This window comes from Danio rerio, chromosome 4 (assembly GCF_049306965.1).
Source record: "Danio rerio strain Tuebingen ecotype United States chromosome 4, GRCz12tu, whole genome shotgun sequence".
Taxonomy (NCBI): Eukaryota; Metazoa; Chordata; class Actinopteri; order Cypriniformes; family Danionidae; genus Danio; species Danio rerio.
The window spans coordinates 70,598,560-70,611,107 of NC_133179.1; the positions used below are offsets into that span (position 1 = coordinate 70,598,560).

The 12,548-nt window shown below is 42.4% G+C and overlaps 1 protein-coding gene across 1 annotated transcript; it reads right to left on the minus strand.

Moving 5' to 3' along the window:
- Positions 1–4,783: 4,783 nt before the first annotated feature.
- Positions 4,784–12,048, minus strand: LOC100151424 (cytolytic toxin-alpha-like). The gene is given in 3 exon segments (XM_073949099.1): positions 4,784–6,473; positions 8,921–8,999; positions 11,947–12,048. Coding segments are annotated over 3 exon segments (1,788 nt in total). The 3' UTR covers positions 4,784–4,866.
- Positions 12,049–12,548: the final 500 nt, after the last annotated feature.

Here is a 12,548-nt window from a genome sequence, read left to right on the forward strand (position 1 = left end):
CAACGCTGGAAAAGAATTGAGGAAATAGGAGGGTAAGGAGATAAGGGGGAAGATCAGAGAAGGGTAAAAGTAGCGGAAGCACTCACGCTGTAAGGAAGAAAGAAGGGGCAAATAATTGCCAGGCGGAGAATCTCAACGCCAGAAAGAAGAAAAGGAGAATATAGAAGTATATATGCATATATAAATATATATGAATATATATGGTTATTACATGGTAAGGGCCGGGCGTGGGTGGTGATTGACTCTTGCGAGAGTCGAAGCTCGGAGCGACCCCTGCGGGGGTCAGAGCTGCTGTGGGCATTTCCCCTGCTGAAGTCTGGGAAAGGGAGGGGGCGGTGGAGACTGCAGCAGGGGGTGGCCGGGGCGGGACTCTTGCGAGAGTCGAAGCTCGTTTTAGTCACTCCTGCGGGAGTTAGAGCTGAGGATTGATGGCCTATGAGAAAGGAAGAAAAGAGAGGGCGGAGGAACTCGACGCCAAAGGAAGAAAAGGAGAGTGGGGATAACCTGCGTGCGTGAGCATGCACGTGCGTCTATTCCTGTTTCGGCATGTGCATGCACACGCATCGGAACAGGTATACATCGGATGTATGCGTATAACATGCGCATACATACCATTTCTAATGGCCTGGGTGGGGCGCAAATGGTGACTCTTGCGAGAGTCGAAGCTCAGCGCGACCCCTGCGGGGGTCAGAGCTATGGGGGGGGGGGGGGCAGTAAGAGTCGGGAAGAGGGAGGGGGTAGTGCAGGCTCTTACTGGGGGTGGTAGTGAAGGGGTGGCCGGGGATGGGCTAGGGGTGACTCGCGAGAGTCGAATTCGGATTGAACCCCTGCGGGGGTCAGAGCATGGTGAGGGAAGGAGCATAGTAGGTTTGAAAGGAAAGTTAAGAGCATACATGCAACCTGCACAACATGTAGTGCCCCTATGTTCACATACTCATTGTTTGCACGCACATATGCATACTTAGACGTACACCTGTACCCATGCATATCTGCGTGCAACATGCATGTGTATGTGTGCAAACGCACGCTGTCTTTGCGCGAGCAATCACACACATTCCATGCGCACCCATACGCAAGCACACACGCACACGTACTCCAGCCTACTTAGGGTCGAGCTCGTACCCCTAGTTGGAGTTTGGAATTTAGCTGATTAGGGCTAGCTGGGCTGTCTTGAGGTGGGATCGGCTGAGGCGAATGTAAGCTTTGAAGGCATCGGAGGACCAGCGGCCTAGGGTCTGGATTGGTGTGGGGATAGACCTTTGTGAGCTGCTGTGGTGGCTGCGCCAATTCTAAATGAATGGCTGGAATACAATTCGGGGGAAAAGCCCGAAAGGCGAAGGACTTCTTTCAGATGTTTTTGAAACCAAAAAAAAAAAAACGGGTTACTGGACGGTTAGCGTCATCAGTAAAAAGTGGGGCATGTGGGTCAGACTCTTTTGCTCTCCTGAATGGAGAAAGCTAGGAGAGTTTGGAATGGCTGAGTGGGGGAAAATATGTTAAAAATGTAAATAAAATAAAATGCCCTTTGCTTATCTGATCTGTTTTGCTTTGCTTAATGAAAAAGGCGAGTGTTTCAGCATTCAGCAATGTTAGATCAGATATAGTGGGGTGTATTGCGGGATTGAAATTGGATGTGATAGCCATTTCTGAATATGACTCAAGGGTCCTTGGTGCGACAGCGTAAAGGATCAGAGATATGGAAGTTTTATGGCAATATCATTTGTGAATAGAGTGGAACAGGTGTTGGATGCTGGTCTGCTTCCGGTACCAAGAGCCGAAATTTCTGGAAAAGAAAGTGAGAGAGAGAATCAGCAATTTGATTTTTTGCAAACTGGAACATGTCTAGCAGTCATAATGAATTGCTTTTGGCTGCCGTCCAAACGAGGCGTCTTAGTAAGGGCATAATTGGAAGTGCGTGCGAGCGTCCTTTATTAATGCAATAAACGGTGGCTTCGTTGTCGCAATGAACGAGAATGCTAGAGGCGGACCATTCATCTACCCATAAAAGTGCTGCTGCGACTATGGGGTATAGTTCGAAAGCGCAGATGATTGCTGATTTCTGGGTAGACTGAGCATCTGCGGGCCACGTTGAAGTAAACCAGTGACCTTGGTAAAAGTCGCCGAACCCGACTGAGGGGGCAGAGTCAGTGAATAAATTTATATCCACCGGGGAAGAAATTAGGTCGCTATAGAAAAAGGAACAGCCGTTCCATTGCTTAAGGAAGGAGATCCATAAGCTGAGTTCATTGCGACTGGGTTTAGAAAGATATATGGTATCTTCTAAACCGGGGACCGAGGTGGAGAGCTGAAGGAGGTGAGTAATAAACGGGCGGCCTTGGGGAATTATGCGCATCGCGAAATTGAAATGCGCGAGAATAGATAGCAGTTCGCGTTTGGTGCATGATGGTTTCTCGAGGAAAATTTGAGATAAAGAGATTATACGGTCAATCTTTTCTTTGGGAAGGGATGCTTGAAATTTATTCAAATCTAAGTTGATGCCCAGAAATTCTATGGAAGTGCTGGGACCGGCTGTTTCTCCTCTGCGAGGGGGATGCCTAGATTTTCGAAAACCTTTGGGTGATCGATAGGTGTTTAGCTGGGGGTGAGAAGGTAGGGAAATAAGGAGAAAATCATTCAGGAGATGGATGATATGCGGGATTTCGTAGTTATTAGATAAAATCCAGCATAATGCTTCTTAAGCATATCGAAAATTTTAGGACTACTTTTGCAGCCGAAAGTTTATCGGACTGCAAAGTAAAATTGTGAGCGCCAATGAATGCCAAAAAGGTGCCAGAAGTCTGGGTGAATTGGCATGATTTTAAAGGCGGATGAAATGTCTATTTTTGCAAGCCAAGCACTGCGGCCGGCTAACTGATGAGCGAAATTGCTTGGTCTATATCATGATAATTCAGCGAGTATTCGTCTGATGGAATGGTGCTGTTAATGCTAGGAATATAGAATTGTGAGGAGCGGAGACCAATAATCAAGGGTTTTTGCTAGAGAATTCTCAAGTCGCAATGTCAATAGGACTAATACACGAACGCTGAACAGTGGGGCAAGAATAGTACTATCATGAGTTTATTATCGATTCTTTTTGATTAACGAATTCACTGTTGCAGGTTCGGTAGTCGCAGATTGTAGATTGGAGCAGAATAAGGTTAAGGAAGGGAGAGCTGGAACGCCCGGGTTAGATCCTTGGGTTAGATCTGAAATCAGAAATCAGAAGTTAGTATCAGGGTGACAATGCAATTCAAGCAATTTGAGAAATATGGCATCGTGGATGTGAGCTATGTGAGTGGAAATGCATCCTTTATGTAGAGTGTGATTGTATTTGAAGAGCATATAAAATGTAATGGGTTGGATGAGGGTCAGGTTCTGCAGCCAAATGTCATGGTCTTTTTATTAATGCATGGTCTGATAGCTTGATGTCGCTACGTGCAAGGATGGTAGAGGTGAGCATTCATCCCCCCACAGAATGGCAACTGGATGGAGAGCTGAGGATAAGGGGTATGGTTTGTCTGGTGGTCCTGGAAGTGTTTATTGAAGTTCCGTTGTCAGAAATGTCCTCCTATTCATAGCAGCCAATCAGGAAGTTGTTTGTTGCTGTTTCACATCCAACTGACTTGCCATTATAAGCTTACGTAAGACACTAGTGTATGAATAAATGAGTCACTGGTCTAGTGTAATTGGACCCCAGTGCTCTGTGTATAATTTATTTATTTATTTATTTATTTATTTATTTATTTATTTATTATTATTATTTATTATTATTTTATTTTTTTTTTTAATTGCTAACATCAAACTCTGAACTCTATAAGACTTCAAGGGCGATGTCACCATTTAGTAAAACTGTGAATGGAATGTTAGTAATTGGCTTTACTTTAATCCATGAATAACATTTGTTGGTATCTTAACTTCATTCACAAGCTTGTCTGGTCAAAATTCATTCATAAGACTTGCAACAGAGTCAAGAGAGAGGGCAGGACCTTCTCCAGAGAGCTTATTGGGTGGTGAAGCTTCTCCTTACAGCTATTGGCTTGAAGGAGAGCCAGTCAAGCGTGCCAAAGGTGAAAAAGCCCGGCGGCCATTTTGTTGATCAAGTTCACCATTGTTTATGGCTTGAGCTGTTGCTTGCTGAACATTCCGGCAAACAAGCTGTTAGATGTTATGGATCAGTGGACGGGCAAGAGGCGAGTATCTTTAGTTAAAATCATTGTTTACACTAGTCTTGTTATTCAAAAGATTTATAAATGTTTTAGTCTAAATGTTTGGTAAAGTTATTTTGCAAAGCTTCCCTTCATGTGCATAGCATGTGCACCGCTAGGAAAAAGGTAATGGTTCAGTTTCATTGCAATGGCTTTGGAGTTTTTGGCTGTCATTTGCTGGAGAATAGGGTTGAAGACACAGCGGATGCGTTGAAGTGGAAGGTTTGATGTTTGTTGAAGTCGTTGATGCAATTGTTGGAGTTGTTTTGAAGTAGTAGTTGTTGTTGTTGCTGCAGTTGTTGTTGCTGCAGTTGTTGTTGCTGCAGTTGTTGTTGCTGCTGTAGATTGTAGCTTGTAAATTATAGCTAGTAGCTTGTAGATTATAGCTGGTAATTTGAAGATGGTAGCTGGTAGATTGTAGCTGGTAGGTGATAGCTGGTAGGTGATAGCTTGTAGATGCTTTGGTTGTCCATGCTGGTTTAGAGTAGGTTCTTCAACGGAGCTAGCTACGGTGAAGCTGCCTCTTCAAAACGAAGATAGCAATGGAATAAACCCCAGGGTATTTATAATAGTTTAGGAGTCATCTGATTGGATAGTAGTGAATTGGATAATGCGGGTCAGCTGCTAGCAATCATAAGCACGTGATCCTCTCGAAATTTGTTTATACATAAACTTCACTTATGACAAGCCAATTTTCTTCAGCAGCAGAATCAGCGTTTGACTCCTTGTACTCGACTCTGTACTTCACTGTAACTCCAGTTGGGAACTTCTGCAGTTTCAGAGACACAGTTTGGTTCTGGACATCCTTCACTATTGGTGGAGGTGGTTTGGATGGCAACTGAAACTTTGTGTTTTTCAGTTCTCCTTTTTCATACAGATAGATGGAAGTGACTGGATTGGAGTGATCTGAGATAGCAGAAACAAAGAAGCACATTCTGTTTTAATTTTTATTAGCCTCTGAAAAACTCCTGAATTGAGTTAAGCTCTCTCTCATCTGTCTGATGGCATCAGGATTGTTAAACCACTTTCTGACAGGTTCCACTGCTTTAAGGTAGTTTCCTTCATCTAGTTTGTTAAACCGGTCAGATTTCAGAAACTCCTCCTGTTTGTTGAGATCAGGGTCTTCATAGCTCAAAGATGTGATGGTCAAGCAAACCACAACATCAACATCAGGATTACTAAGGATGGTGCTGAGACCATCTGAATCTTCAAGTTTGATCCCATCAAGCATCTCTATATATGAACTCAGGAGGTGAAGTTCAGAATTTTCATCCTTTAACCACTGGTTTAGCTTCCCTGCATTTAAAGGGGAGTAATGGTGGATCTTCAGGATATCTGCAAGGGATTCCTCCTCCTTTAGCCTCCCTCAAATATCAGGCAAGACCCTGGCCACTGCTTTCTGGAACACCATCTTGTAGATGCCAACTGACTCCTGAAATGAGCTAAGTCTCTCTTGGATGTCACTGAAATCATTTGTGAGTGTATTTTTGGACAGGTCACTGGAAACCCTGTAGAATTCATTCAGATTCTCAATTATTTCTACAGTGTTGGAAATCAGACTTGAGCGGATTTATCTCTCCAGCTTGGCTACATTATTATTTAGTAAGCAAAGGGGATACAGCCAGACTTTAATTGGAACTGCATTCTGAGAATTCTCCTTCAGTAGTGTGGGCAGCTTCTGGTATGTATCCAGGGCCTCCATGTATGAGGTGGGGTTTTGCGCAAGATGGAAGTCCCCATGAAAAGTGCAGGATATCTTCTCGGCTTTGTCCTTGTCACTATCTGTCATCTATACAGATCCTTTTCCCTCAATGGAAAAAAAGGGGATCTTTTTGATCATTACATCTAATTCTCCCTTAATCTCCTGGGTATTCTCATTTGTTGATAATGTCCTGTCGAACACCATGAATGCCTGGGCTCCGTACAGTACAGCCGTGATCACATGAGTTGCAGTTTTCTGCTCAAACACTTGAGGGTAGGTGATATTCTGCAGCTGACTGATGATCAGCTGGTCAAATCTGGTTGTTTCGCTGTAATTCATTGTTACTTTTGACTGTTGGTTTGTGGATTTGGTGTCACGCAGATATCTGGCAGATCCTCCCACCTCAATAAGCCCACCCAAGAAGCTGGCTTTCAGAGAAGCACTTATATCCATTAAATTGCACTTGTCAGAGACAGAATCAGAGCTGCTGAAGTTCAAATCGGTCCTGGGCTGAGGATGGGTGTCCAAATTGTCATTCATTGATTTCCTGTCCCACAGAGTAACACCTGAAATAAGATTCAGCTTTCACAGTTAGTATGGTGGAGATCAAAATTGGAGAACAACAATTTTCTAAATTTCGATGTCAGTGCTCGATCCTATTTTAAGTTATTTCAACGAGAGAAAGAGCAGTTTAAACATGTTTATATGAGATGCCAGCTCCAAGAGCATGTGAGAAGCAAGTTCCACAGTCCTGCAAGTACCTAGCCTGCAAGGGGTAATGTGGAAAAGGTAAAAGAATCCTGTTAAATCATGAATTAAGGTCTGTGCACACTGAGACGTTTTTTGCTTATGTTTTTCGTCAACGTTTAATGCCTCATGACTAAATAAAGGGTGTCAATGTGATCGTGCACAGCAACACGCAAAGCGTCAGGCGCAAAAGCGTCATTTAAAAAAAAATGCCTCATGCTCGTGTTTTTGTTTTGACGCACTGCGCCTAAACCTTCTCTACCCATAAGACTGGCACTTTTGCTCATGTGCACGGAGCTGCTGAAGTTACAGTAAACAGCACTTGGAGGCGCTCAAGCGCAAAACTGTCAATGCGAGCACACATTGAAGAAGATCCCCAGAGGCGTTATGAACGTGGAGCTGCTTATTGCTCTGGTGAACAATAATCATTTCTTCATCGCTAGAGCTGGAGCTGCTGCTTGAACCATCCATGCTTGTTCAAATCGCCAGTAACTTTAACAACAAGCGTGTCAACTTCCTCTCTTCCTCTTCTTCTGTGTTATAAGTGGGTGTTGGATGCTTAAAGTTGTGTAGCGCCATGTAATGTCAAGGAGTGATTTTGCATACTCTTTTGCTTGACGCCAGCGAAAATCACTTGGGTTTGAATACGGAAAACGTCTCATAAAATGCTGACGACAAACGCAAGCAAAAAGCGTCCCGGTGTATACGAGCCTTTAGACCAGGGGTGCCCAATCCTGTTCCTGGTGATCTACCTACCTGCAGAGTTCAGCTGAAACCTTGATCCAACACACCTGTCGGTAATTACCAAGCACTCCTCCACATCCTACTTAGTTGGTTTAGCTGTGTTTGATTAGGGTTGGAGCTGAAATCTGTAGGAAGGTAGATCTCCAGGAGCAGGATTGGGCACCCCTGCTTTAGACTTTTAAACTGGCCAGTGGAGCAGAACTGAGCATGTAAGTTTTTTAGATGTAGCATCAAGGCAAAGATTACTCAGTTGACAATATCACATAGGAAAACTATCAGCGCAATGTCACGGCAATTCGTAGCTTTTTGATTTAGTGGCTAATTCGTATTCGTACAATTTAATTTGTACAATTTAGTACAATTTGCTCATCACCCAATGATGGTTGGGTTTAGGGGCGGGCTTTGGTGCCACGACTCCTTTTTTAAAATCGTACATTTTCATATGACTCAACACATAAAAATTCGTACAAATTAGCCACTAAGTGAAGTTTAGTTTTAAACCAATTTCGAGAGGAGCATGTGCTCATGATTGACCCAGCTGGTCCACATTAGCTAATCATGATCCTCCTATCAGAGGATCCCAAGTCACTATATATATATATATATATATGTGTGTGTGTGTGTGTGTGTATGTATATATATATATATTCTCATTTCCTTTCTACAACTATCTTTGTCTGGAGAAAAAAAACCCTCCTCCCCTTTTTCCAGCTTTCTTCAGAATGGGCGGCACGGTGGCCCAGTGACTAGCACTGTTGCCTCACAGCAAGTATACCAATGGCGTTGGGTCCTCGCTGGGCTATTTGGTATTTCTGTGTGGAGTTTGCATGTTCTCCCCATGTCCGCGTGGGTTTCCCCCGGGTTCCCTGATTTCCTCCCACCATCCAAATGTGCTCTATATTATACATAAATAAGCCTAAATCTTTTTTCTAATGTCTTACTCTCAGGTAGTTCGCCTCGATTCAGCAGCGGAGGAGTTTGAGATTGAGGCTCTCTCCTGGGACAGCATGCCAAACAAGCTGAATATAAATCATGAGCTAAGTGTGATCTCTTGAAACCAACAAAAGGTAAAATACTTAAGAAGTCACTTAATACTAAAAATAAGAATGAATATAAGAAATAATAAATAGTTTTACAGTGTGTAAAAATATATATAACAATTTAATTTAGAGGTTACTCTTCCAGACTTTACAGAAATCCATGTCTTGCCATACATAAGACTTGTCAGACTGTAGGTTTAGGTCAGTGGTCGGCAACCCGCGGCTCTTTAACGCTGCCCTAGTGGCTCCCTGCACCTTTTTCAAAAATGTTTGAAAATGGAAAAAGATGGGGGAGGTAAATATATGTTTTGTTTTAATATGGTTTCTATAGGAGGACAAACATTCGTAACGTTTTCCAATGCTGTAAAAGTGTGTAGAATTAATATTTAATTTCAACATTTCTGTCAACGAGTGTCATAGCCTGCGACACACGTATCTATCAGCACCGCGGGATGCCAGGCAGGTGGCTGTTGTAAACAAACCGTGTGATGGGGCATGGAGCGCAAGCTGACTGTCTTTGCCAAAGATGTACAGAGAGGCACGCTTTCTGGCTTTCCCTCCCTGAGAGAATTCAAAGAAGCCTATCATGATCTCACACACTCAATGGTGATTATTTACAAGGTGCAGTCGTTGATATGCAAACTGCATTTGGGAGCAGATTTTACGAGTTCCGAAGGGAAAAAACGACACAGTCTTTCCCTGCCACACCCCTGGAGATTGACCCTTCCTTGTTGAGCACATTCCCAGGAATGAATCAAGCTGACCTTGAAATGGAAATGGTAGGCTGCGTTTTATTGCACTAGTTTGTTGCCCAGATAAGGGGCACGTTATGCACAGTCCATTTTGATGTTGTTTTTTGTAATCCTCAAAATAAAAATGACATTAAAAGTCTGATTTCTTTATTGCATTTCTTTAATTTCATCAAAGCAATGAAACAATTGATTAATATTGTATTGAAGTTAAACGGCATCGTACAGCAGAGTAGTCACGTGGTGCGTCATTCATTAAAATAAACATTTAATCATGAAGGCTCATATGTATTTGTAGCCAACTTAGTCATTTTTATAGTAGGTTAATATAGCTAATATAGAGACATACAGCATGTGTTGCCTTTCTTATAAGGCTTTATATTTTTTGCGGCTCCAGCCATATTTGTTTTTTATTTTTTTTGGTCCAGAAATAGCTCTTTCAACAGTTTGGGTTGCCGACCCCTGGTTTAAGTGTATTGTTTTACTGTATTACAGTTTGAGGCAACTAAAGTATTCTGTGTCATTGACTACATTTATACATGTATGAATAATGTTAGGGCAATATAATGTTTACATGTCAGGAGCAAAGCTCTTAATTCACATGCAATTTCCATTATTCATATTATTCCATAAGATTTTCCGTAAGATTGCCATTACTCACCGAATGAGTCCACAAGATTCTGTTAGTCCACCTGATTACTGGAGCAGGCAACCGCTTTAAAAGTTCAAAATTCAGAGACGGCACACTTGTACTTCAACCCTTACGTGTGCATGCAGACTTTGGCTAGACGGCAATCATTTTATATGCCTGTTTTATCTGATTAAAGTGGAAGTGGGGTGTTGTCAAGTGTTTACAATTTTTAACAAGAATTAGATTTGAATAAATTACATCTATATCACAAATGCATGCGACAAACTAAATGAACTAAACAAACCAATTCAACTCACCATAACACTGAATGAGCGCTGAGCTGGTTTCCCTGAAACAGTGCAAGAAACTTTCAAGAGATGTTTGTTTCTTGCTCATGCTGTACTAGCTGAATCTTATATAGTCACACAGTGGACCAGTAGCAACGCTTTCACGGCCCTGTACTGGGCTATGACCTGGTTGTTGGTCCTCTTTGCAGGATTGTTGTATTTCAGCCATATTGCAGGGTTTTTGAGCATGAACCATCTTTTTAAGGTCATGTCACAGCATCTCGTTTATATTCAGGTCAGGACTTTGACTAGGCCACTCCAAAGTCTTCATTTAGTTTTTCTTCAGCCATTCAGAAGTGGCCTTGCTGATGTGCTTTATAGCAGCAAAATAGCCCCAGACCATCATATTATCGTGATGGCGCGGATTCTCTGATGGATGTCCACTCCAGGATGGAGTAACACGTTATGTCTTATGTCTTTATGAATGTAATTAAACTTGAATGTTTAAGAGCCCAGATTATATGATGGACTTAGTGTCATCCCACTTCAGACGAAAACTAGATTAATATATGTGTGATTGCCTTTCTGTAGGCCAATTGATTTGTCTCCACAGGATCCACCCAGCTAGGTCAGAGGTCATGGAGACCACTTGAGTGGACCTGGACTTAAAGAATTAGAAACAACTGTTCATATTGTTATTTGCCATGTTACCCTGCTGAACAATCCAGCCTAAACCAGCCTAGGATGGTTCGCTGGTTGACCAGCCTGGTATTAGAGGGGATTTGGCCATTTCCAGACTGGTATCCAACCATTTCCAGCCTGGTTTTAGCTGGTCAGGCTGGAAAATGACATTTTCCAGCTGGACATAGCTGGTTTTAGCTGGGCTCCCAGCCTGACTAGGCTGGTTTTAGCTGGTCATCTCCCAGCCTGACCAGCTAAGACCAGGCTGGAAATGGCTGGAAACCAGCCTGGAAATGGCCAAAACCCCTCTAAAACCAGCCTGGTCGACCAGCTAAAACCAGCTAGCCATCCAAGGCTGGTTTAAGCTGGATTTTTCAGCAGGGTAATTATGTCTAAAGTGATATTTGCCATTTTAAGAGTTAAATCTTTTAAAGTTTATTCCTTTGTATGTAAGCTGCCCGTTTGGAAGCAGATTATACCGGTTTTTAACCAGCTCTGGTAAAGACAGATGATAGTACACTCAGCCTTGGGTAAGAAACAGATTGTACTTTGAGTGTGTGTTCTATTTGAATGTGGATCCTTTTACAGGTCTAGGGTCAGCTCTAAACAGCATAGTGGCTGTCTGACATTTGTATGCTTGAGATATTTAGATATCATTTATAATTATACGCACGCACCCTCGTGGAAATTTTCTTAAGTCTATCTGTGTTTCAACCAATCAGGATAAAACACCTATATGTATGACACAGTTAATGACGTTATGTGAGAGTATAATTGATGATGTTTTGAAATTGTAAGCAGAGCGGCCTACGAACTTGAGTGTTGAGGCTGGCTTCTGCTGACTGAAAACTTTCTTCAGTAAATGGTCTTTTTAGATGAATCTCTGACTCCGGATCTTCTTGATCTGACAGACTGGTCATTTTTCGGTTAAAACTGTAGGTATCCCTACATTGCTATCACCTTTTATTATTATTTTTTTTTACCTTTTACACACACCTTCCAGAAAGTTCAAAAGTATATTTTTATAAGTCTTGGGGACCATCAAGATGTCTTCTGGCAAAACCTAGACAAGCCTTTCTGTTCATTTTGCTCAGCAGTGGTTTAGTCTGGGAACTATTTTTGCCCAGTCTCTTTCTTATGGTGGAGTCATGAACACTCACCGTAACTGAGGCCTGCAGTTCTGATGTTGTTGTGAAGTCTTTTTTGGGACTCTTGGATGAGTTGCCGCTGTGCTCTTTGGATAATTGTGGTTGGCCAGCCATTCCTGGGAAGGTTCTCCACTGTTTTTAACCATTTGTAGATAATGGCTCTCACTGTATTTCACTGCAGTCCCAAAGCTTTAGAAATGGCTTTTCCAGAAAGATAGAATTACAGTCAGTTATTTTATCAGTCTCATTTGTTATTGAATTTCTTTGGATCTCGACATGATGTCTAGCTTTAAGAATCTTTTGGTCTACTTGATTTTGTCAGGCAGTGATATATAAGCCTGATTGCAAACAGGTGTGGCAGTAATTAGACCAGGGACAATGTCAGGCTCAGCAGTTTGGAAATAATTAAAAATTTCAAGTTCACACTCAGCTGATGATTGATTATTAAGCTTGTTTGGCATGCTGTACCAAGAGAGAGCCCTGAGCTCATAAGATCCTTGAGCCCGGGGCTCCCTCCCGTTTGCAAAGCGAGAGGGGAGTTTGAGCACAGGTAGATCTCGAGAACTCCCCTGCTTGTAGTAATAATATTACTGTCGGGTATTCAACGAAACAGA